This window comes from Symphalangus syndactylus, chromosome 19, assembly GCF_028878055.3.
Source record: "Symphalangus syndactylus isolate Jambi chromosome 19, NHGRI_mSymSyn1-v2.1_pri, whole genome shotgun sequence".
Taxonomy (NCBI): Eukaryota; Metazoa; Chordata; class Mammalia; order Primates; family Hylobatidae; genus Symphalangus; species Symphalangus syndactylus.
The window spans coordinates 70,490,863-70,516,183 of record NC_072434.2 but is presented as its reverse complement, the minus strand read 5'-3'; the positions used below and the strand labels follow the sequence as shown (position 1 = coordinate 70,516,183).

The 25,321-nt window shown below is 43.9% G+C and overlaps 1 protein-coding gene and 1 pseudogene across 5 annotated transcripts in view; one reads left to right on the top strand and one right to left on the bottom strand.

Annotated features, from left to right (window-relative positions):
- The window catches only part of SDE2 (SDE2 telomere maintenance homolog), a 44,937-nt gene that overhangs the window by 8,979 nt on the left and 10,637 nt on the right, over window positions 1-25,321 (top strand). For 2 of the 5 annotated variants that reach the window (XR_010114591.1, XR_010114592.1), the window contains exon 6: window positions 2,460-2,952. Coding sequence is in view for 3 of the 5 variants with exons in the window: in XM_055234318.2 (XP_055090293.1) it covers window positions 2,460-2,952; window positions 5,323-5,544 (715 nt within the window). In the remaining 2 variants the exon portion in view is untranslated. Of the gene's footprint in view, window positions 1-2,459; window positions 2,953-5,322; window positions 8,096-25,321 lie in introns of those variants that run through there. The other 3 variants (XM_055234318.2, XM_063613397.1, XM_055234320.2) reach the window with 3 other exon arrangements.
- LOC129458466 (NADH dehydrogenase [ubiquinone] 1 alpha subcomplex subunit 3-like) lies at window positions 24,317-24,639 on the bottom strand (annotated as a pseudogene).

The following is a 25,321-nucleotide window of genomic DNA, read 5'->3' as shown; positions in this document are numbered from 1 at the left end:
AAAAGCACAGCAGTACTTTTTCTTGTCTATTTTTCTGATAGTTCTCTTGTCCCTCTAGTTGGTCCTCTTGTTGCCAGTGACTTCCGTTGGGCCAAGTTCTTGAAAATAAGTTTATCCCCTTTGGGGATAAACAGATAATTATTAATCAAAGATCATATAACACTATGAGTTCAGCATACAGTGTTTGTTCTTTCTGAAATGGAAATTAAATGTTCTGAGAGAAAGGGTGGTGACACTACCTGTGGTTTGTACTTTTTTAATGAGGTTTATTGAGGTATAATTTATATATAGCAAAATTCACCCTTTTTGGTTGATTGGTTCTATGACTTTTGAAAAATGTATACTATGTAGTCACATAACCACCACCACAATCTAGATAGAGTGTATTTTAATGACCTGAAATAGTTCCCACGTGCCCTTTTGTAGTTAAGTCCTTTTTCCCACCTCCAGGCCCTGGCAACCATTGGTCACCAGTGTGATATTTGTTACTATGGTTTAGTCTTTTCTAGGATGTCATATAGCCTTTAGTGTCTGTCTTCTCTCACTTAATATAAAGCTTTAGAGATACATCCATGGTAGTGTATGTATCAGTAGTTCATTCTTTTTTATTACTCAGTATCATCTCATGGTATGAATGTACCACAGTTTGTTTGTCCAGTCTCCATTTGGTAGACATTTGGGTAGTTTCTGAGTTTGAGTAATTATTAATAAAGCATAGGTTTTTTTTTTTTTTTTTTTTTTTTGAGACAGGTTCTTCACTCTGTTGCTGAGGTTGGAGTGCAGTGGCGCGATCTCGGCTCACTGAAGCCTTGACCTCCCAGGTTTAAGCTATCTTCCCATCTCAGCCTCCTGAGTAGCTGGGGCTAGGGTACATACCACCATGCCCAGCTGATTTTTTTTATTTTTTTGTGAAGACGGGGTTTTGCCATGTTGCTTAGGCTGATCTCAAACTCCTGACTTCAGGTGATCCTCCCGCCTCAGCCTCGTAAAGTGCTGGGATTATAGGTGTGAGCCACCGCTTCCAGCCCAAGCATAGGATTTATAAATGTTTGTGTGTGTGTGTGTGTGTGTATTAATATTTATTATTGGGCAACACCTCTATAAAACAGAATAATTATTCGTAGGATTTTCTTTATATATTTTTTTCACCAATCAAGTCAAGGGGCAGCACCGAAGAATTTTCTTTTTTTTCTTCTTTTTTTTTTTTTTTGAGACAGAATCTTGCTCTGTCGCCCAAGCTGGAGTGCAATGGCACGATCTCGGCTTACTGCAACCTCTGCCTCCCAGATTCAAGCAATTCTCCTGCCTCAGCCTCCCCAGTAGCTGGAACGACAGCCATGCACCACCACACCTGGCTAATTTTTGTATTTTTAGTAGAGATGGTGTTTCACCATGTTGGCCAGGCTAGTCTTGAACTCCTAACCTCGAGTGATCCACTCACCTCAGCCTCCCAAAGTGCTGGGACTACAGGTGTGAGCCACCATGCCCGGATGGATTTTCTTTATAACTGTTTATTATTATTATTATTATTATTATTTTTTTTTTTTGAGACAGTCTTGCCCTGTCATCCAGGCTGGAGTGCAGTGGTGCGATCACAGCTCACTGTAACCTCTGCCCCCTGGTTCAAGTGATTCTCCTGCCTCAGCCTCTCGAGTAGCTGGGACTACAGGCACCCGCCACCAGGCCTGGCTAATTTTTGTATTTTTAGTAGAGAAGAGATTTCACCATATTGACCAGGCTGATCTTGAACTCCTGACCTTGTGATCCACCCTCCTCAGCCTCCCAATGTGCTGGGATTACAGGCATGAGCCACCACACCCAGCCAACTATTTATTATTTTATCTAATTTCCAACTGTCGAAGGTGATTTAATGCGGGGGAAAAAGCTTTAAGCAAAATCAATTTTGCTTTTAGAGATTCAGAACTTTAGAAAGGAGATCCTCTTGGATCTTTGGGACAGTTGGTTCCAGTCTCATTGAAATGTTTTTTCCTTCTGTTTATAAGCTCTGGAATATCTTTTTCCAAAATTTGCCTGTTCTCCATCTCAAGCTAGCAGAAACAGATTCTGTTTCCTGAACAAACTATAACTCTTTGCTTTATTTATTTATTTATTTATTTTTGAGACGGAGTCTCACTCTGTCACCCAGGCTGGAGTACAATGGCACGATCTCGGCTCACTGCAACCTCTGCCTCCCGGGTTCAGGTGATTCTCCTGCCTCAGCCTCCTGAGTAGCTGGGACTATAGGCACATGCCACCACACCTGGCTAATTTTTGTATTTTTAGTAGAGATGGGGTTTCACTATGCTGGCCAGGCTGATCTCAAACTCCTGACCTCGTGATCTGCCTGCCTTGGCCTCCCAAAGTCCTGGGATTACAGGCCTGAGCCACCGCACCCAGCCAACTCTTTGCTTTAAATAGAAGCTACAAACGCTGTTAAACCTTTCTGTTGCTTCTGACAGGTTGGGCATGGAGGGACTAGAGACTGCAGAAGGGTCCAGCTCTGAGAGTTCAGATGATGACAGTGAAGAAGCACCAAGCACTTCAGGAATGGGTTTCCATGCTCCAAAAATTGGTAGCAATGGTGTCGAGATGGCAGCCAAATTTCCCAGTGGTTCTCAGAGGGTGAGAGTAGTGAATACAGACCCTGGATCACCAGAACAACTGCAGATCCCGGTGACAGACTCTGGGAGGCATATTTCAGAAGACTCATGTGCTGAGCTGGGGGAGTCCAAAGAGCATATGGAAAGCAGGATGGATACAGAAACAGAAAAGACCCAGGAGAAGAAGGCAGAGAGTAAAGAACCCATAGAAGAGGAACCCACTGGGGCTGGACTGAATAAGGATAAAGAGACAAAAGAAACGACTGATGGGGAAAGAGTTGCTGAGGTAGCACCTGAAGAAAGGGAAAACGTTGCCATTGCCAAACTGCAGGATAGCCAGCCAGGAAATGCAGTAAGTATGTTTTGGGGTTGATACCTAGAACCAAATCAATTTAATCTCCACAATAAGTCATTAAAATGAAAATGTGCTTTTGCCCATCAGCTGCTTAGTGAAAGGCTTATTTGATTTTAAGAAGTACAGATTATGGTGGAGCTTGCCTTATTCCCAGAAAGACTCTTTTTAAGCTCTGGCATTTATACTGTGTTGCCACTAGGTGGTGTCCTTGATTCCATATTGCATCAATTGTAAGATGCATGTTTTCCACATTTTAGCATGTCTAAGATGTGTATAACATATTATAACTTAATTGGTATTGTTTATTCTTAGTAATACATGAACGAGGGTATATTACGATAGATGGCATTTTAGATTTGATGCAATGTGCTCATTTTTCCTGTCACTAAATTGCTACTCAGCTTTTTCTAATGTGAGGATAGCTTGAACAATAGTTTCAGCTGAATGTGAAGACCTCTTCTATAGAAGAGGAACCTCCTTTTAAATTTATCATTAAATCTTAAGTACCTACAGTCAGCCTTTTAAAAAAGGCATTTTCAGCCAGGCGTGGTGGCTCATGCCTGTAATCCCAGCACTTTGGGAACCTGAGGCAGGCAGATCACTTGAGGTCAGGAGCTCGAGACCACCCTGGCCAGCATGGTGAAACCCTGTCTCTATTAAAAATACAACAACAACAAAAATTAGCCGGGCATGGTGGTGCACGCCTGTAATCCCAGCTACATGGGAGGTTGAGGCACGAGAATCGCTTGTGCCCTGGGAGGCGGAGGTTGCAGTGAGATGAGATTGTACCACTGCACTCCAGCCTGGGCGACAGAGTGAGACTCCATCTCAAGAAATAATAATAAAATTAAAAAGGCATTTTCGTAGTACATTCTCTCAAAAAGTTTGTTTTTCACTATCTACAATGGACTGGCTTCCAGCAAAAATCTCTGTTCTTTGATCTAATGGTTTGCTTTTTAGAATAGGTGAAACCTAAACTACTTAATTTCCTTCGATAAACACAAAACCTACCATTTGTTTAGCCAGCACCTTCCCCTACCCCCAGTAAGTAAGTAAAAATGCATAAATTGCCCTTTCTGGTGAGAATATTGGAATTTTTTTATGCTAAGGTCTTTACAATCTTTGGAGTTGTAAGCATGTAATTTTTGTGTTATGTGTATACATTAGGTTAAGAGCTTTATCCTGACTGAAGTCTTAGAAAAATAAAAAAGGAATCATAGGATAAAACCTGATATTTTTCAATGTTAGCCATGGAGTTTTGTTCTTTATGTTGTAGTAATAGCTGTTGTATTCCTGACAACCAAGTGTGATTCTTTAAACACACATAAGTGGTATTTTAGAATTTGGTCATAAATAAGCCAAGGTTAACTCCGAGAAATCTAACAAAACAGCTTTTTTAAGAAAACAGAGATCAACTAGAAAGATAGAGTGTGTCTCCAGAGCTCTTTAATATTTTAAAACTATGAGAGAAAGTTATTCTTTGAATATAAAAAATCACTCAAAGATGAACATTTTCATTCTTTTCAAGTTATCATTAGCAGTATTTAATTTTGTCTTTTTTTTTTTTTTTTTAAATGACAGAGTCTCACTCTGTTGCTCAGGCTGGAGTGCAGTGGTGTGATTTCTGCTCTACCTCCCAGGTTCAAGTGATTCTCCTGCCTCAGCCTCCCGAGTAGCTGAGACTACAGGCACACGCCACCACACCCGGCTAATTTTTGTATTTTTAGTAGAGACGGGGTTTCACCATGTTGACCAAGCTGGTTTCGGACTCCTAATCTCAAGTGTTCCGCCTGCCTCCACCTCCCAAAGGGCTGGGATTACAGGCTAATTTTGTCTTAAAGTCTATAAAGGCACTTGGTGGGTAGAACAGTTTCGAGTCTATTGAACAGCATTTGAGTTTGTTGAGTTATATAAGGGAGAGCTCTGACAATTAGTTTTAATTACTCAATTAGAATAGAAAGCATAAAGATTATGGAATTAGTAGATTCAGAGGCATGGGATTCTCATTAAGCTTTTAGGAGTGCCTGTTCTTTTCTGTGGGAATAGTGTGGGGATAGGCTGGCTATATTTTACTGTTTAGATGTTTACTAGAAAAATCAGAAAAGAAAGAGCAATATTAAAAATCTGGGAATGCTATACTTCTGTTACTGTTCCGAATGTCTGTTTCTAAATATATAGATGAAAAATTAGTTATTATGTGTATTGAGAATACTTATGGAATAACATGTGGATGGATGATGATTAAAATTCAGTTGCAAGGTATGGCAAATTAAATGAAAATTTCTCAAGAAATGTAGTTGACAGTTAAAGAGTCTTTATTCAGAGGAAGGAGCCTGTTTTAAATATTTTCTTATTTTTTTCCCTCAGGTTATTGATAAGGAAACTATAGATTTATTGGCATTCACTTCTGTTGCAGAACTAGAGTTGCTGGGTTTGGAGAAGCTCAAATGTGAACTGATGGCTCTTGGACTGAAATGTGGGGGCACTCTGCAGGAGCGGGCAGCAAGACTCTTCTCTGTCAGAGGACTGGCAAAGGAGCAAATTGACCCGGCTTTATTTGCCAAGCCTTTGAAAGGGAAGAAAAAATGAGTATCATCAGAGCTGATTCCTATTTCTTTATAGTGTCTACCATTTATAACCTGCGTAATGTGGACTCTTGACCAGTATTCCTGTTGATAGTAAAAGCTAACTTTTTAGTAACCCAATTCTAACTATTCCCTTTTTCCTTGTTAGGTCTGTAGAATTAATGTCTGAAACCATCTGGGCCTTAAATTTTCTTTGTCTGGTTTTCTATAATGTATTTAATAAATATAGGGCTATTCACATTTTTTGATTTGATCTTCTGTCATTTAGGTAATGAATCTATCCAAGGAATCTATCCTTTTGACCCAGGTTATCAAATTTGTAGACATAAGGTTATTTATAATGGTCCCTTCTTACCCTTTTAATGTCTTTCGGAGCTGTGTTGCTAATTTCCTTTTCATTATGATACTGGTAATTTCTGCTCTCACTTTCCTAATCAGGTTAGGTAGGGGTTTATCAGATCTGACTTTTTATTTATTTATTTTTTTTGAGACAGAGTCTTACACTGTCGCCCAGGCTGGAGTGCAGTGGCGCAATCTCGGCTCACTGCAAGCTCCGCCTTCCGGGTTCACGCCATTCTCCTGCCTCAGCCTGCCGAGTAGCTGGGATTATAGGCGCCCACCACCACGCCCGGATAATTTTTTATATTTTTAGTGGAGACTGGGTTTCACTGTGTTAGTCAGGATGGTCTCGATCTCTTGACCTCGTGGTCCACCCGCCTTGGCCTCCTAAAGTGCTGGGATTACAGGCGTGAGCCACCGCGCCTGGCCGATGATTTAACTTTTAAAGAACCAACCTTTGGTTTTATTTTTCTCAATTGTTTATATAATTGATTTCTGTTATTTTCTTTCTTCTATTTAGCTTGAGTCTCCTTTGATCTTTTTTCTTTAGTTCCTTAAGATAAGCCTTAGGTCATTGATCTTAGACGTTATTTAAAATACATATTTAAAGCTATACATTTTGTTTTAAGCATTACTTTAGTTGCGACTTTATAATTTTATTATGTCGTATTTTTATTATTCAGTTCTAATTTTCTTTTTTTTTCTTTTTGAGATGGAATTTCGCTTTTGTCGCCCAGGCTGGAGCGCAATGGTACGATCTCAGCTCACTGCAACCTCTGCCTCCTGGGTTCAAGCGATTCTTCTGCCTCAGCCTCCTCAGTAGCTGGAATTATAGGCTCCAGCCACCATGCCTGGCTAATTTTTGTATTTTTAGTAGAGATGGGGTTTCACCACATTGGCCAGGCTGGTCTCAAACTCCTGACCTCGGGTGATCCACCCACTTCGGCCTCCCAAAGTGCTGGGATTACAGGTGTGACCCACCATGCCCAGCCTCTGATTATTTTCTAATTTCCTCCCTCAATTCTTCTTTGACCCATGGATTATCAGAAGTGGGTTGTCTGATTAGCAAACATTTGTTTTTTTTCTCTTAATATCTTCTTGTTGCTGATATCTACTTTAATTCCATTGAGGTCAGAAAATATCCTCTTTATGATTTCAATCCTCTTAGTTTTATTGAGACGTGTTTTATGACCCAATATATTGTCTGTCATGGTGAATGTACCACACACAGTTTAAAAGAATGCATATTTTAGGCCAGGTGTGGTGGCTCATGCCTGTAATCCAGCACTTTGGGAGGCTGAGGTGGGAGGATCATTTCGAGACCAGCCTGGGCAATGTATAGCGAGACCGTGTCTCTAAGAAAAACAATATGTAATTTGAATTGTTGGGTTAATATGTTCTGTAATATCGATGAGATTAAGTGGTTGATAGTATTCTTCAGATTTTCTATGTCTTTACTGATTTTTTTTGTTTATTTCTATCAGGTGCTGAGAAAGGATGTTAAAATCTTCAATTACGATTGTGGAATTGTCTCTTTCTTTCTTAAATTCTACCAGTTTTTGTATGAAGCTCTAATAACTTATGTCTTCCTAATGTATTGACCATTTTATCATTATGAAATTTCCCTCTCTCTGGTAATTTGGGTTTGAAATCTACTTTATCTTATGTGAATATAGCCACTGCAGCCTTCTTAAGCTTAGTGTTTGCACAGTATACCTCTTTCTATTAATTTACTTTGTGCTTCTGTGCCTATTTAAAGTAGTTTCCTTAAACGACATATACTTGAGTCTTACATTTTTATCTATTCTCTCTGTACCTTTTAGTAAGTTTATTAACATTAAATGTGATTATTAATAGGTTTCTAATATTTTACATGTTTCCTGTTAAGATTATTTTATAATTGTATTTTAATTTATTGGCTCTTTACCTATACTGGTGTAATAATTTTTTTAAGTTGGATGTTCTAGTGATTACAATATACATTCTTAATTTTTCAGTCTACCTAGAGTTGATGTGCCACTTCACGTAAAATGTAGAAATCTTGTAAGTATGTACATCCATTTATCATACCTGTCTTTTATGCTGTAGTTGTCATACGTATTAAATCTACATATATTGTAAGTCCTGTCATAAGTTACAATTTCTGCTTTAAATAATGACATGTATTTTAAAGAAATTAAGAGGAAAAAATAAAATCTTTTCTATTTATTCACATATTTACCATTTCTAATGTTCTTCATTTCTTCTTGAAGATCTAGTAGCCTTTCCCTTAAGCCTGAAGAACTTTCTGTAGCATTTTTTGTGTCTCCTGGCAACAAATTAGTTTTCTTTTTCTTTTTCTTTTTTTTTTGAGATGGAGTTTCGCTCTTATTGCCCAGGCTGGAGTGCAATGGCACAATCTCGGCTCACTGCATCCTCCACCTCCCGGGTTCAAGCGATTCTCCTACCTCAGCCTTCCGAGTAACTGGGATTACAGACGTGTGCCACCACAACCGGCTAATTTTGTATTTTTAGTAGAGATGGGGTTTCTCCACGTTGGTCAGGCTGTTCTCAACTCCTGACCTTGTGATCCACCCACCTCGGCCTCCCAGAGTGCTGGGATTACCACCGCGCCTGGCCAGTTTTCTTTTTTAAAAAGAATCTCTTGGCTAGGTGCAGTGGCTCAGGCCTGTAGTCTCAGCACTTTGGGAGGCTGAGGCGGGCGGATCATTTGAGGTCAGGAGTTCAAGACCAGCCTGGCCTTCATGATGAAATGCTGTCTCTACTAAAAATACAAAAAAATGAGCCAGGTGTGGCAGTGCATGCCTGTAATCCCAGCTACTCGAGAGGCTTAGGCATGAGAATTGCTTGAACCCAGGAGGCGGTGGTTGCAATGAGCCAAGATCGTGCCACTGCACTCCAGCCTGGGTGACAGAGTGAGACCCTGTCTCAAAAAATAAAAAGAATCTCTTTATAGATCTTGTTCCACTGTCTTCTGGCCTTCATTGTTTCTGATGACAAGTCAGTGGGTATTCAAATAGTTGTTCCCTTTATAGAATGCATCTTTCTCTTTGGCAGGTTTCAGGTGTGGTTTTCTATGTATTTTATCTTGGGAGTTTGATGAATTTCTTGGCTCTCTAAATTTATGCCATTTAATCAAATATAGGAAAGTGTCAGCCATTATTTCCTCAGATCTTTTTCCTGACCCATGTTTTCTCTCTCCTGGGACTTCAGTTATAAATATACTAAGCTTCGGTCTCAGTCTCTGAGTCTCTGTCTTTTTTTTTTTTTTTTTTTCTTTCCACCAAACGCTTCTCTGTGTTCTTCAGATGATTTCTGTAATATAGCTAAGTTGATGGAGAGTTTTCAAGCCAAAGTTGCCTTTTGGAGGAGTTGACATCTTGCCAGAATGGGCCTGCCTTAGTACCTGCACTGTGCTCGTTGGCTATAAAGAGTCCCCAGAAAGTGTGGCCTGAGTGTGAACCCGGTGGCCCCAGAGCATCACTGAGTGATGCTCCCCACAGCAGGAGATCTGAGAGGCATATTTTCGTGGCTGCCACAGTATGTTCTGTTGCTTAGGGAGGATTATTTTTCTAGTTTGGGTAGTTGGAAACAGTTTTCTTCAAATTATGTGGGTGCCTGTTCAGATCTTAAAAAGCACACCCAAAGGGAGCAGGGAAACATTTAGTGAAGGTTTACTTTTTAAAATTTTTTTATTTTATTTTATTTTTAGATGGAGTCTTGCTCTGTCACCCAGGCTGGAGTGCAGTGGTGCCATCTTGGCTCACTGCAAGCTCCACCTCCCGGGTTCACGCCATTCTCCTGCCTCAGCCTCCCAAGTAGCTGGGACTACAGGCACGTGCCACCACACCCGGCTAATTTTTTTGTATTTTTAGTAGAGATGGGGTTTCACTGTATTAGTCAGGATAGTCTCGATCTCCTGACCTTGGGATCCACCCGCCTAGGCCTCCTAAAGTGCTGGGATTACAGGCCTGAGCCACCGCGCCCAGCCTAGTGAAGGCTTACTTTACAAGATCCGAGGTTCATCTTTGGGAGACTCAGGCAGCCATGCCCAAAGAATTTCTTCTTTTGTGGCAGCATGAAGCTGGCTGGGCCAGTGTCCCTTTCCTAATTGGCCTGGTTATCCTCTTCAGGTTGCCAGAGCTCTAGCTGAGCCCTGCTTTATTTAGCATGGGAGTGTGAGCAGCCGTTGCCCTGCTCTCTGCAGGCAAATAGACCTTGACTGGCAAAATGAAAAGACTAGAGTTTTGTAATTTCCCCCTCTTGTAGCATTAAAGGCTAAAAGTAAGGAGGCTGCTGATGAGCAGAAACTGACCATCTTGCCACTCTCCTAGGTGGCTGTAGTTCTAGCCCTCACTGATCTGTGCGTGGGGATGTTAATGGGCTTTTGCTGTGGGTCCATTTCACTCACCCACACATTTTGATTTGGAGATAGCTACCTTACTCCTTCCTCTTCTGGTGCTTATACCGCAAGCTTCCTCATATTCCTTTTGTCAGTTCAAATGTGAGTTTGCAAGAGGGAATTAAACAAATATGCTCATATTACCATCTTGAGCCAGCACCTGTTAGTGATTTTCAAGGTGAAAAGTACCCCCCGAGAAAGTCTAGGAACACCAGATGTTAATTCTAGGCTGGTTCTGATCAAAATCATAAAAACATTGACTTAAACTTTATGGCCTTATTTGTGTGCCTGAACTAGAATACAGGAAAGGATATTATAGCCAGGTGTGGTGGTGCATGCCTATAGTTCCAGCTACTTGGGAGGCTGAGGTGGGAGGATTGCTTGAGTCCAGGAGTTGGAGGCTGCAGTGAATTTTTTTTTTTTTTTTTTGAGACGGAATCTCACTCTGCTGCCCAGGCTGGAGTGCAGTGGCATGATCTTGGCTCACTGCAACCTCTGCCTCTCGAGTTCAAGTGATTCTCCTGCCTCAGCCTCCCGAGTAACTGGGATTACAGGCACGCGCCACAACGCCCAGCTAATTTTTGTATTTTTTGTAGAGATAAAGTTTCACCATGTTGGCCAGGCTGGTATTGAACTCCTGACCTCAAGTGATCTGCACGCCTTAGCCTCCCAAAGTGCTGGGATTATAGGCATGAGCCACCACGCCCGGTCAATGATGCAGTGAACTTTGAAGGCGTCACTGCAACTCCAGCCTGGGCGACAGAGTAAGACCTCATCTCAAAAAAAATAAATAAAAAATACAAAGAAGCAGGTGAAATTAATTTTAGCAATATATTTTATTTAACCCAAAAATATTCAAAATATTTCAATAAGTAAAAGAAAATTATTAATGAGATAGTTTACATTTTTGTGCTAAGTCTGAAATCTGGTGTGTATTTTACACTTACAGCACTTGTCAATTCACAGTGGCTACATTCCAGGTGCTTAATAGCCCCGTGTGACTTTCAGCTCCTGTATTAGGCAGTGCCCCTCTAGAACACATCTAAGGCAAGGCAGTGAGCACAGCAGAACTGTCCACCTTAATCCAAACACACGTGTACAGAGCTGAATCAAAGCCAATGAGGCTGGGAGGACTTGGGGCTTTTAGCACGCTCTGCCCTTCCCTCAGCCACCCTTGTGATAAGTGGAATATATGTAAAATAAAAGCTTTATGACCAGTCAGATGTCATTCCTGTGGGGACTCCTTACATGCCAGGCTGGCAGAGGTGCAGAAACAAGTTGGAGAGCTGTGGTCTGTGAGTCCTAACCTTGGCCTTGCTGGTGCGGGGCTGGGTGACCTCATCTGGCAAACTGTGGTATCTGTTTAATTTTATGAATTGAGCTGTGAGGCATAGCTGAAATTTGCATGGGAGTGACAGACTTTAAAGCATCTTGCAAAAAAGTAGTAAGGAATTAGGAGTTGTAGACAAATGCTCAATGAAAACAGGAGTGTGATACTGGGTATTGCACCATACCATAGTGCTGGATCCCTCAGTTTACCAAGTAGATCATTTGGTCCAATTACGGGGTAGTGTAGGAATGATGATTAGCCTGGTATGTCCTATCTCTCCTTGTTAAAGTTCTTTTTTTTTTTGAGATGAAGTCTTGCTATGTAGCTCATGCTGGAGTGCAGTGGCACAATCACAGTTCACTGCAGCCTCCATCACTCAGGCTGGGACCACAGGCATGTGCCACCTTGCCCGGCTAATCTTTTAAAAAGTACTTGCAGAGACAAGGTCTCACTGTGTTGCCAGGCTGGTACTTACCTTTCAAGACGGCTCACAGGCTTCCTCTTCCAACTGCGAGCCTCAGTGAGGAAACAGTGGGCTTGTTGTGGAATTTATTCTGCAGCCCTCCAGCCTCCAAACATTAATTGTGCATGTCTGATCAGTAAAACATTTGGGGGCGCACCCCACATGAAGACACTCATCTGTCAGAGCCCTCCATCGGCCTTGGAGTACAAGCCCACGCACTTGCAGTGGCCGGCAGTCCCCTCTCAGACTGCACGCCTCTTCCCTCTCTGACCTCATCTACTCCTCCTCACTCCACCGCAGCCCCCAGGGCCTCCTTGCTGTTTCCTGAACCAACCAAACACACTGTGCTCCCCCCGGCGTGGCACTGACTGTCCCTCCTTTGGGAACAGCCTTTCCCCAGACGTCCCCAGGGAAGACTCTCTCACCTCTCACTGGGTTTAAAATGGCAACCCCCACCCCCATCACTTTCTTTCCTGACTGGTTGGTTGGTTGGTTGGTTTTTTTGAGACAGAGCCTTGCTGTGTTGCCCAGGCTGGAGTGCAGTGGTGCTGTCTCAGCTCACTGCAATCTGTGCCTCTGGAGTTCAAGCAATTCTCCTGCCTCAGCCTCCCAAGTAATTGAGACCACAGGTGTGCGCTACCACGCCAAGTAATTGAGACTACAGGTGTGCGCTACCACGCCCAGCTATTCATTCATTCATTCATTTATTTGATTGATTGATTCTATTTTTAGTAGAGACGGGGTTTCGCTGTGTTGGCCAGGCTGGTCTCAAACTCCTGACCTCAGGTGATCTGCCCATCTCGGCTTCCCACCGCGCCTGGCCGACAGTTTTGTTTTTTTTTGAGATGGAGCCTTGCTCTGTAGCCCAGGCTGGAGTGCAGTGGCGCGATCTCGGCTCACTGCAAGCTCCACCTCCTGGCTTCAAGCAGTTCTCCTGCCTGAGCCTCCTGAGTACCTGGGATTACAGGTGTGTGCCACCACGCCCGGCTAATTTTTGTATTTTTAGTAGAGACAGGGTTTCACCGTGTTGGTCAGGCTGGTCTTGAACTCCTGACCTCATGATCCGCCCGCCTCAGCCTCCCAAAGTGCTGGGATTACAAGCATGAGCCACCGTGCCGGGTCCTGACAGGTTTTTTTGTTTTGTTTTGTTTTTTTAATAGTACTTATTAGCCCTTATCATACTTTTTTTTTTTTTAATTAAATGTCCCTCTCCCCTCAGAAAATAAGCTCTGCCAGGGCAGAGACTTGATCTGTTTTATTAGTGCCGGATACCTAAAATGTGCTCCATGAATATCTGTTGAATGAATCCAGTGTACTAACATATTTATAAAACAACAAACAGAATTCCAAATAAATTCATCATCTCTCAACACACCATGTGACATGTCCGCTGGGGTGTATGTATGTACCTGCTTTGAAACATTTGCTTGTAGAAATGGGTGTCTTTTAGGCCGGGCGCGGTGGCTCACGCCTGTAATCCCAGCTCTTTGGGAGGCTGAGGCGGGTGGATCACGAGGTCAAGAGATCGAGACCAACCTGGCCAACATGATGAGACCCCGTCTCTACTAAAAATACAAAAAAATTAGCCGGGCGTGGTGGCAGGCGCCTGTAGTCCCAGCTACGCAGGAGGCTGAGGCAGGAGAATCGCTTGAACCCAGGAGGCAGATGTTGCAGTGAGCCGAGATCGCGCCACTGCACTCCAGCCTGGTGACAGAGACTCCTTCTCAAAAAAAGAAAGAAAGAAAGAAATGGGTGTCTTTGAAGGTGGTTGAGGAAAATGACTGGGACTTACTGTTTTACCAAAATCTGAGAGCAACTGAAGTGAGCGCACGAGTGGCAATTCTATAGAAAGGGATTCTGTTGAGTCGCTCAACACCAGCCAACCATTCCTATTTCTGAGGAAGACTCTTCCTGTAACCACTAGAGGGCGCTGTGCACTAACAAATGCCAGCCAAAGCCATCAGGGAGAGACTGCTGGGGAAGGTGGGGAGGAGGTGGCGTGGCAGTGTTGCCTGGCAGTGGGATAGCAGGTAGCAGGATGGCCAAATCCTGTGAGACCCACCTTTCCCCGTCCCTACACTCCCCTACATACCATAAGTGGCAGACTGATGATTAGGTGCAGCTGGCCTGGGTTGGACTAGGCCCTGTTCTTTTTTTTTTCTTTTCTTTTTTTTGAGACGGAGTCTCTCGCTCTGTGACCCAGGCTGGAGTGCAGTGGCACGAACTCGGCTCACTGCAAGTACCGCCTCCCGGGTTCACGCCATTCTCCTGCCTCAGCTTCCCGTGTAGCTGGGACTACAGGCGCCTGCCGCCACCACGCCCGGCTAATTTTCTGTATTTCTAGTAGAGATGGGATTTCACCGTGTTAGCCAGGATGGTCTCCATTTCCTGACCTCGTGATCCGCCTGCCTTGGCCTCCCAAAGTCCTGGGATTACGGACATGAGCCACCGCGCCCGGTGCTCTGTTCTTTCTGATTCTTGAATTCTCAGATTTAGCTTCAGTTTTCACTGTACAGGTGGTGAATAAATCATTTACAGTCTTGCTGAATATCCCATAACATTATTACTTCTGTCCTCAACAAACAACGTTATCTTAATCATTTGCTGTTGTTTTCCGCTAGAGGAATTTCAGTATCTGTGTATACAACCATGTCTTTATTTTTATGTTATCAAAAATAAATCTGGGGCCGGGTGCGGTGGCTCATGCCTGTAATCCCAGCACTTTAGGAGGAGGCCGGGGTGAGCGGATCACCTGAGGTCAGGAGTTTGAGACCAGCCTGGCCGACACGGCAAAACTCTATCTCTACTAAAAATACAAAAATTAGCCAGGCATGCTGGTGGGTGCCTGTAATCCCAGCTACTCGGGAGGCTGAAGCATGAGAATTGCTTGAACCCAGGAGGCAGAGGTTGCGGTGAACCGAGATCGCACCACTGCACTCCAGCCTGGACAACAAAGCCAGACTCCATCTCAAAAAATAAAAAAAAATTAAAAATAAATAAATAAATAAATCTGGGGGCATATATAGCTGTGTTGTGTGTAGCTCTGACATATTTATTTGCAACTGGCCCCTGCATTTCTCCTTGGTGGGAAATGTACGTGTTGACATTAGGATTCAACTCAGTTATTATGCCTGACCTGAGCTGCTCTTAGACCAGGCAGGCAAAAGAGGCCTCTGCCCAGAGTCTGCATCTAGAAAACACCGAAACACAAAGCTAGGGGAAGAGGAGGACAAAATCCCAGCCCTCACCCTGGAAATTCAGAGAAAAAGTGGCTGCTTTTGATCTAGGTTCATCTCCCCAGGTCATCCTTAGTTGGTGTTCAGGCAGACAGGGTCCAGGAGGCGCCCTTCCTCCCCAGCGCCATTCACGTAGGTGTGGTTAGCGGGGCTCCTAGAACTGCCTGGAAGTCCTGAGTGGGCACAGCAAGGTGTAGGGAGGGGACTCGTCTGCCCAGCTTCCGAGGAGCTGACAGATCCTTCAGGCCAGGCCCTGTGCAGTGGCAGTGCGATTTCAGGGGCCGTGTTTCTGTGGTTGCTCAGGAGGATGAGGCTGTAAGGTGGGCCTCCCCGGCTCCAGGCTCCAGTTTTGTCTTCGTGTGAAGAGCCTCAGGGCACATACTGACCAACATGAACAAAGTGAGCATCAAGGCTTAGACTCAGAAAGTATATTTATTTGAATAAAATATCACTGTTAGGCACTTTGGGAGGCTGAGGCAGGAGGATCTTTTGAGTCTGGAAGTTCGAGACCAGTCTGGGCAACATAGTGAGACCTCATCTCTATTAAAAATATGGGTAAATAGATAATCACTGTTATATTTTTGTATATTGGAGTTCTAGGTAAGATTCTATTTACAAAGGCATTCACTGATAAAATTGAAAGTTTGCAGGCATTAATTTTTATATCACTATATAGAAATATGAATTTTGGAAAAATGGATAGCTCTTAACTGAGTAAAGTGGGGAAAAAAGATGAAAAATGATTCTGAGATATAAGAATGAAATATTGTACCTGTTGTCATGTTAGAAGAGGAAGGACATAAAAATTTTGTAGAGATTGCAAAATCATTAATGCAAAAACAAAGATTATGCCTAGGAAAAAATGACAAGAAGGAAAATACAGGTTAATGTTTCCCAAAATTTTCCTTGGGGATATGAAAGTGGATTGTTTTCCCTTCTTCCCAATCTTTTATGTTATTCTAAGCTTCCTATGATCACATTTTTTTTTTTTTTTGAAACGGAGTCTCGCTCTGTCACCTAGGCTGGAGTGCAGTGGTGTGATCTCAGTCTCAGCTCACTGCAACGTCTGCTTCCTAGGTTCAAGCAATTCTCCTGCCTCAGCCTCCCAAGTAGCTGGAATTACAAGCGTGTACCACCACGCTCAGCTAATTTTTGTATTTTTAGTAGAGATGGGGTTTCACCATGTTGGCCAGGCTGGTCTCGAACTCCTGACCTCAGGTGATCCACCTGCCTCGGCCTCCCAAAGTGCTGGGATTACAGGTGTGAGCCACCGCACCTGGCCCAGATATACTTTTATAATAGTAAAAAAAAGTTAGGGCTTTTTTGTTGGAATATGCATATCATGATGATTTAGTTCAATTTTATTCAACAAGTGCCTGCTGAGCACCTGCTCTGTACTCTGCTCTATACCAGCCCGGGATGCCTCCCTCACCGAGAGAACTCAAATCTAGCAAGAGCAGGTGGCTATGATATGACTACAGTTGTTGTATACACACAGCGTGCAGTAATGAAGTGCAGTCATCCGGGGAGTGGGTGGAGGTGTGGCATTCCATCTGGTGGAGTGAGACGAGGTCACTGGGGAGGTGCATTGAGCCCTGGGTTTTAAAAGCTACCTCCCAACCCAGGCAAAACATGGACATATGCTGGGCTTGGGGACTTGCAGTGGCCTTGCCTGTCGGTTTTTATTTTTTTCAAGACAGAGTCTTGCTCTGTCATCCAGGCTGGAATGCAGAGGTGCCATCATAGTTCCCTGCAGCCTCAAACTCCTAGACTCAAGTGATCCTCCCACCTCAGCCTCCTGAGTAGCTGGGACTACAGATGTGCACCACCATACCTGGCTAATATTTAGTTAGTTATTTTTTGTAGAGATGGAGTCTTGATGTTTCCCAGGATGGTCTTGAACTCCTGGCCTGAAATGATCCACCCACCTTGGCCTCCCAAAGCGCTAGGATTGCAGGCATGAGCCACTGCACCCTGCTTTGTTGTCCTGTGGGTTTTAAAATCTTGTTGTTGAAAAAAATGATGTATCTTTTGTTTTCTTTGAGACAGGTCTCACTCCGTTGCCCAGACTGGAGTGCAGTGGCAGGATCTCAGCTCACTGCAACCTCTGCCTCCTGGGTTCAAGTGATTCTCCTGCCTCAGCCTCCCGAGTAGCTGGGACTACAGGAGCGCTACCATGCCCAGCTAATTTTTGTATTTTTAGTAGAGATGGGGTTTCACCATCTTGGCCGGGCTGGTCTTGAACTCCTGACCTCATGATCCACCCGCCTTGGCCTCCCAAAGTGCTGGTATTACAGGCGTGAGCCACTGCACCTGGCCTAATTTCTGTATTTTTAGTAGAGACAGGATTTCACTATGTTGGCCAGGCTGGTCTCGAACTCCTGACCTTGTGATCCACCTGCCTTGGCCTCCCAGAGTGCTGGGATTGCAGGTGTGAGCCACCACACCCGGCCAGAATTTCCTTTCTTTTTAAGGCTGAATAATATTCCATTGTATGAATAGACTCCACTTTGTTTATCCATTTGATTTGTTTGTTTTGAGATGGATTCTCACTGTCGCCCAGGCTAGAGTGCAGTGGCGTGATCCCAGCTCACTGCAACCTCCACCTCCCGGGTTCAAGCGATTCTCCTGCCTCAGCCTCCCGAGTAGCTGGGATTACAGGTCCACACCACTATGCCTGGCTAATTTTTGTATTTTTAGTAGAGATAGGATGTCACCATGTTGGCCAGGCTGGTCTCGAACTCTTGACCTCAAGTGATCCGCCTGCCTCGGCCTCACAAAATGCTGAGATTACAGGCGTGAGCCACCCGCACCTGGTCTGATTGTTTATTTATTTATTTATTTATTTATTTATTTTTATTATACTTTAGGGTTTTAGGGTACATGTGCACAATGTGCAGGTTTGTTACATATGTATCCATGTGCCATGTTGATTTCCTGCACCCATTAACTCGTCATTTAGCATTAGGTGTATCTCCTAATGCTGTCCCTCCCCCCTCCCCCCACCCCACAACAGTCCCCAGAGCGTGATGTTCCCCTTCCTGTGTCCATGAGTTCTCATTGTTCAATTCCCACCTATGAGTGAGAACATGCGGTGTTTGGTTTTTTGTCCTTGCGATAGTTTACTGAGAATGATGTTTTCCAGTTTCATCCATGTCCCTACAAAGGACACGAACTCATCATTTTTTATGGCTGCATAGTATTCCATGGTGTATATGTGCCACATTTTCTTAATCCAGTCTATCGTTGTTGGACATTTGGGTTGGTTCCAACTCTTTGCTATTGTGAATAGTGCCGCAATAAACATACGTGTGCATGTGTCTTTATAGCAGCATGATTTATAGTCCTTTGGGTATATACCCAGTAATGGGATGGCTGGGTCAAATGGTATTTCTAGTTCTAGATCCCTGAGGAATCGCCACACTGACTTCCACAATGGTTGAACTAGTTTACAGTCCCACCAACAGTGTAAAAGTGTTCCTATTTCTCCACATCCTCTCCAGCACCTGTTGTTTCCTGATTTTTTAATGATGGCCATTCTAACTGGTGTGAGATGGTATCTCACTGTGGTTTTGATTTGCATTTCTCTGATGGCCAGTGATGAGGAGCATTTCTTCATGTGTTTTTTGGCTGCATAAATGTCTTCTTTTGAGAAGTGTCTGTTCATGTCCTCTGCCCACTTTTTGATGGGGTTGTTTGTTTTTTTCTTGTAAATTTGTTTGAGTTCATTGTAGATTCTGGATATTAGCCCTTTGTCAGATGAGTAGGTTGCAAAAATTTTCTCCCATTGTGTAGGTTGCCTGTTCACTCTGATGATAGTTTCTTTTGCTGTGCAGAAGCTCTTTAGTTTAATGAGATCCCATTTGTCGATTTTGGCTTTTGTTGCCATTGCTTTTGGTGTTTTAGACATGAAGTCCTTGCCCACGCCTATGTCCTGAATGGTATTGCCTAGGTTTTCTTGTAGGATTTTAATGGTTTTAGGTCTAACATATAAGTCTTTAATCCATCTTGAATTAATTTTTGTATAAGGTGTAAGGAAGGGATCCAGTTGCAGCTTTCTACATATGGCTAGCCAGTTTTCCCAGCACCATTTATTAAATAGGGAATCCTTTCCCCATTTCTTGTTTTTGTCAGGTTTGTCAAAGATCAGATAGTTGTAGCTATGCGGCATCATTTCTGAGGGCTCTGTTCTGTTCCATTGATCTATGTCTCTGTTGTGGTACCAGTGCCATGCTGTTTTGGTTACTGTAGCCTTGTAGTATAGTTTAAAGTCAGGTAGCGTGATGCCTATTCCAATCGATAGAAAAAGAGGGAATCCTCCCTAACACATTTTACGAAGCCAGCATCGTCCTGATACCAAAACCTGGCAGAGACATAACCAAAAAAGAGAATTTCAGACCAATATCCTTGATGAACATTGATGCAAAAATCCTCAATAAAATACTGGCAAACCGAATCCAGCAGCACATCAAAAAGCTTATCCACCATGATCAAGTGGGCTTCATCCCTGGGATGCAAGGCTGGTTCAACATATGCAAATCAATAAATGTAATCCAGCATGTAAACAGAACCAAAGACAAAAACCACATGATTATCTCAATAGATGCAGAAAAGGCCTTTGACAAAATTCAACAACCCTTCATGCTAAAAACTCTCAATAAATTAGGTATTGATGGGACGTATCTCAAAATAATAAGAGCTATCTACAACAAACCCACAGCCAATATCATACTGAATGGGCAAAAACTGGAAGCATTCCCTCTGAAAACTGGCACAAGACAGGGATGCCCTCTCTCACCGCTCCTATTCAACATAGTGTTGGAAGTTCTGGCCAGAGCAATCAGACAGGAGAAGGAAATAAAGGGTATTCAATTAGGAAAAGAGGAAGTCAAATTGTCCCTGTTTGCAGATGACATGATTGTATATCTAGAAAACCCCATTGTCTCAGCCCAAAATCTCCTTAAGCTGATTAGCAACTTCAGCAAAGTCTCAGGATACAAAATTAATGTACAAAAATCACAAGCATTCTTGTACACCAATAACAGACAAACAGAGAGCCAAATCATGAGTGAACTCCCATTCACAATTGCTTCAAAGAGAATAAAATACCTAGGAATCCAACTTACAAGGGATGTGAAGGACCTGTTCAAGGAGAACTACAAACCATTGCTCAATGAAATAAAAGAGGATACAAACAAATGGAAGAACATTCCATGCTCATGGGTTGGAAGAATCAATATCGTGAAAATGGCCATACTGCCCAAGGTAATTTATAGATTCAATGCCATCCCCATCAAGCTACCGATGACTTTCTTCACAGAATTGGAAAAAACTACTTTAAAGTTCATATGGAACCAAAAAAGAGCCCGCATCGCCAAGTCAATCCTAAGCCAAAAGAACAAAGCTGGAGGCTGATTGTTTTTTTAAATGCAAATCAGACCATGTCACTCTTCTGCTTGAAGCTCCTCAGTGGCTGCCTATGGCTTTCAGGGTCAGAGCCTCACCACGGCCTGGGTTTCCTCCGGTGGCCCCTGGCCTTCGCCTCCTGCTCTATCCTTATCCTGAACTACGCCAAGCCCTTTCTCAACCCCACCTCTTGCTCCCTCTGTCTGGAACTACCTTCCCAGTCCTTTTTGTGCCGTTCATTCTCAAGTCACCTCCTCAGCGAGCCCTCCCTAGTCGCTCCCTTTCATCACCCTGTTTGCTTCCTTCCCATTATCTGGTTTCCCCGGAGGCTTCTGTCTGTCTCCCCTCACTGGAATGTGGGCTTCATGGCACAGGCTCATCGGGGTCACTGCTGTGTTCAGGGCTCAGTAAGGATGCCTCGGTGCACCTGGATGCGGCGCTGGCCGGCTGGCTGGGGGTGCCACCTGGCGTGATTTGTTGTCACTTGCTCACCTGTCCTAGATGCTGTTTATAAAAATACTAATAGAACCAGGCGTGGTGGCTTATGCCTGTAATCCCAGCATTTTGGAAGCCCGAGGTAGGTGAATCCCTTGAGCCCAGGTGTTTGAGACCAGCTTGGGCAACAGGGCAAAACCTTGTTTTTTTTTTTTTTTTGAGATGGAGTCTCTCTCTGTTGCCCAGGCTGGAGTGCAATGGCGTGATCTTGGCTCACTGCAACCTCTGCCTCCAGCGTTCAAGCAATTCTCATGCCTCAGCCTCCCAAGAAACTGCGACTACAGGCACGCACCATCATGCCTGGCTAATTTTTTTGTATTTTTAGTAGAGACGGGGTTTCACTCTGTTGGCCAGGCTGGTCTTGAACTCCTGGCCTCAGGTGATCTGTCCATCTTGGCCTCTCAAAGTGCTGGGATTATAGATGTGAGCCACCGTGCCTGACCCCTTACTTAATTGGGAGTAAAGGCAAAGACCTAAGTGATATTTTTTATGTGTTGCAAATATCTCCTCCTACTCTTAGCTTTCCATTTCCTTAATGGTGTCTTAAAAATTGTATTATTGAATATAACATACATACAGTATGAACAATGAATAAATCATAATGTACAATGTGAATTTTTTTTTTACAAATGAACTGTGTAACCAGCATCTAGATCAAGAAACAGAACATTATAAGAACTCCAAAGCCCTGGAGACCCCTTCTGGTCACCACCTTCCAAGGGTACCATTATCCTGACTTGTATAAATGGAATCTAAAAGAATGCAAGTTTTCTTTTGCTTGTATGATGTATGTGGGATTCCCCATACTGTTTCATTCATTCATGAGTAGTGGTCATTCATTCATGTTCGTTGCTTTATAGTATTCTAGTGTGCACCAATTCATCCACCCTACTGTTGATGGACATTTGGATAATTCCCAGTTTGGGGGTATTATTAATGGTGCTGCTATGTGAAGGAGTGGCCTGCCCCTCCACACCTGTGGGTATTTCTAGTCGGGTGGGACGAGAGACTGAGAAAAGAAATAAGACACAGAGACAAAGTATAGAGAAACAACAGTGGGCCCAGGGGACCGGCGCTCAGCATACCAAGGACCTCCACCGGCACTGGCCTCTGAGTTCCCTCAGTTTTTATTGATTATTATTTTTATTATTTTAGTAAAAAGGAATGTAGTAGGAGGGCAGGGTGATAATAAGGAGAAGGTCAGCAACCAACATGTGAGCAATAGAATCTATGTCATAATTAAGTTCAAGGAAAGGTACTATGACTGGACGTGCACGTAAGCCAGATTTATGTTTCTCTCCACCCAAACATCTCAGTGGAGTAAAGAATAACAAGGCAGCATTGCTGTAAACATGTCTTGCCTCCCGCCATAGGGCAGTTTTTCTCCTATCTCAGAATTGAACAAATGTACAATCGGGTTTTATACTGAGACATTCAGTTCCCAGGGGGAGGCAGGAGACAGTGGCCTTCCTCTATCTCAACTGCAAGAGGCTTTCCTCTTTTACTAACCCACCTCAGCACAGACCCTTTATGGGTGTCGGGCTGGGGGACGGTCAGGTCTTTCTCATCCCACGAGGCCATATTTCAGACTATCACATGGGGAGAAACCTTGGACAATACCCCGCTTTCCAGGGCAGAGGTCCCTGCGGCTTTCCGCAGTGCACTGTGCCCCTGGTTTATTGAGACTAGAGAATGGCGATGACTTTTACCAAGTATACTGCTTGTAAACATTTTGTTAACAAGGCACGTCCTGCACAGCCCTAGATCCCATAAACCTTGACTTCGTGCAACACATGTTTTTGTGAGCTCCAGGTTGGGTCAAAGTGGCTGGGGCAAAGTGGCTGGGGCAAAGCTACAAATTAACAACATCTCAGCAAAAGCAATTGTTTACAGTACAGGTCTTTTTCAAAATGGAGTCTCTTATGTCTTTGCTTTCTACATAGACATGGTAACAGTCTGATCTCTCTTTTCCCTACACGATGGAACATTCTCTCTCTCTCTCTCTCTGTAGCAATTTTACTGAACTGGTGCTGCTCCTTTCGTAGGAGGATTAACCCATAGGCACTGTGCCCAGAATCAGCCTGAACATGCTAGAACTTGCTTTTGATCAACACCTTGTATTAGGGACAGAACTAGAGGGACAGAACTAATAGGATGTATGTATATATGAAAGGAAGTTTATTAAGGAGAATTGACTCACAAGATCACAAGGTAAAGTCCAACGATAGACTCTCTGCAAGCTCAGGAGCAAGGAGGCCAGTAGTGGCTCAGTCTGAGTCTCAAAACCTCAAAAGTCGGGAAGCTGACAGTGCAGCCTTCAGTCTGTGGCCAAAGGCCGGAGAGCCCCTGGCAAACCACCAGTGTAAGTCCAAGAGTCCAAAAACCAAAGAACTTGGAGTCTGATGTTCCAGGGCAGGAAGCACCGAGCACGGGAGAAAGATGAAGGCCTGAAGACTCAGCAAGTCTGCCCTTCCATCTTCTGCCTGCTATTTCTAGCCACACTGGCAGCCGATTGGATGGTGCCCATGTAGACTGGCAGTGGGTCTGCCTCGCCCAGTCCACTGCCTCAAATGTTAATCTCCTCTGGTACCACTGTCACGAAAAAACCCCCAGAAACAATACTTTGCATCCTTCAATCCAATCAGGTTGACACTTTTTTTTCTTTTTTGAGACAGAGTCTTGCTCTGTCGCCCAGGCTGGGGTACAGTGGTGCGATCTTGGCTCACTGCAACCTTCGCCTCCCTGATTCAAGCGATTCTCCTGCCTCAGTCTCCTGAGTAGCTGGGACTACAGGTGTGCGCCATCATGCCTTGCTAATTTTTGTATTTTTAGTAGAGACGGGGTTTGCCGTGTTAACCAGGCTGGTCTTGAACTTCTGGCCTCAAGTGATCTGCCTGCCTCAGACTCCTCCCAAAGTGCTGGGATTACAGGCGTGAGCCACCACGCCTGGCCACAATCAAGTTGACACTTAATATTAACCATCGCACACATGAACATATTTCTGTTGAGTATATACCTATGCTGGTCACAGGATATGTAAATATTCAGCTTTAGGAGATATTGGGAGAAATAGCAACACTTGATATGCATATATATGTATTTTGTTGTTGTTGTTGTTGTTGGTTTTCACATTTTTATTGGGAGCCATGGGAGGGGCCTCTTCTGTCAGTGGAGGTGCTCACAGTTTCTTCAGCCACTCCAAGCTGGGGCCCTGGGGGCCCTGTGGCTGCGCATGTCCGCATGTTCCCATCATCATGGACGGGCACTGGATAGTTTTAGGGTGTGGTCTTGTTGATTGTGATGGAGTACTTGGTGTAGGGGCTGAGTGGGGGCAGAATGACAGCGAGGCTCCCGATGATGAAGGAGACCACCAGCACTGGCTCCTTGGCCCAGGCGTTCTTGAGGAAGGCGCCAAGTCTCACAACCATCTTGGTCTCGGCTATATATATTATATTTATTACAGTGGGAGTGTGTGTGTTTGTGTGTGATTAGCGATTTCATCTCACTATGTTGCCCAAGCTGGTCTTGAAGGGCTCAAGCAATCCTCCCACCTCAGCCTCCCAAAGCACTGAGAATAGAGGCGTGAGCCACCGTGCCTGGCCACATCGTGTATTAACTTGCATTTCCCTGATGACTAATGAAGCCAAGCATTTTTTCCTGTTGATTGGCCACGTGGATATCTTCTTCTACCATGTGCCTATTCTAGTCTTTTGCCCATTTTGTGAGTTTTTTTTTTTTTTTGAGATGGAGTCTTGCTCTGTCGCCCAGGCTGGAGTGCAGTGGCGCCATCTCGGCTCACTACAAGCTCCGCCTCCTGGGTTCACGCCATTCTCCGGCCTCAGCGTCCCGAGTAGCTGGGGCTACAGGCGCCCACCACCACGTCTGGCTAATTTTTTGTATTTTTTTTAGTAGAGACAGGGTTTCACCGTGTTAGCCAGGATGGTCTCGATCTCCTGACCTCGTGATCCCAAAGTGCTGGGATTACAGGCGTGAGCCAATGCACCCGGCCGCCATTTTTTTTCATTGAATTGTCTGTCTGTCCTTTTCTTACTTTTTTTTTTTTTTTTTGAGATGGAGTCTCTCTGTTGCAGTGGTGTGATCTCAGCTCAC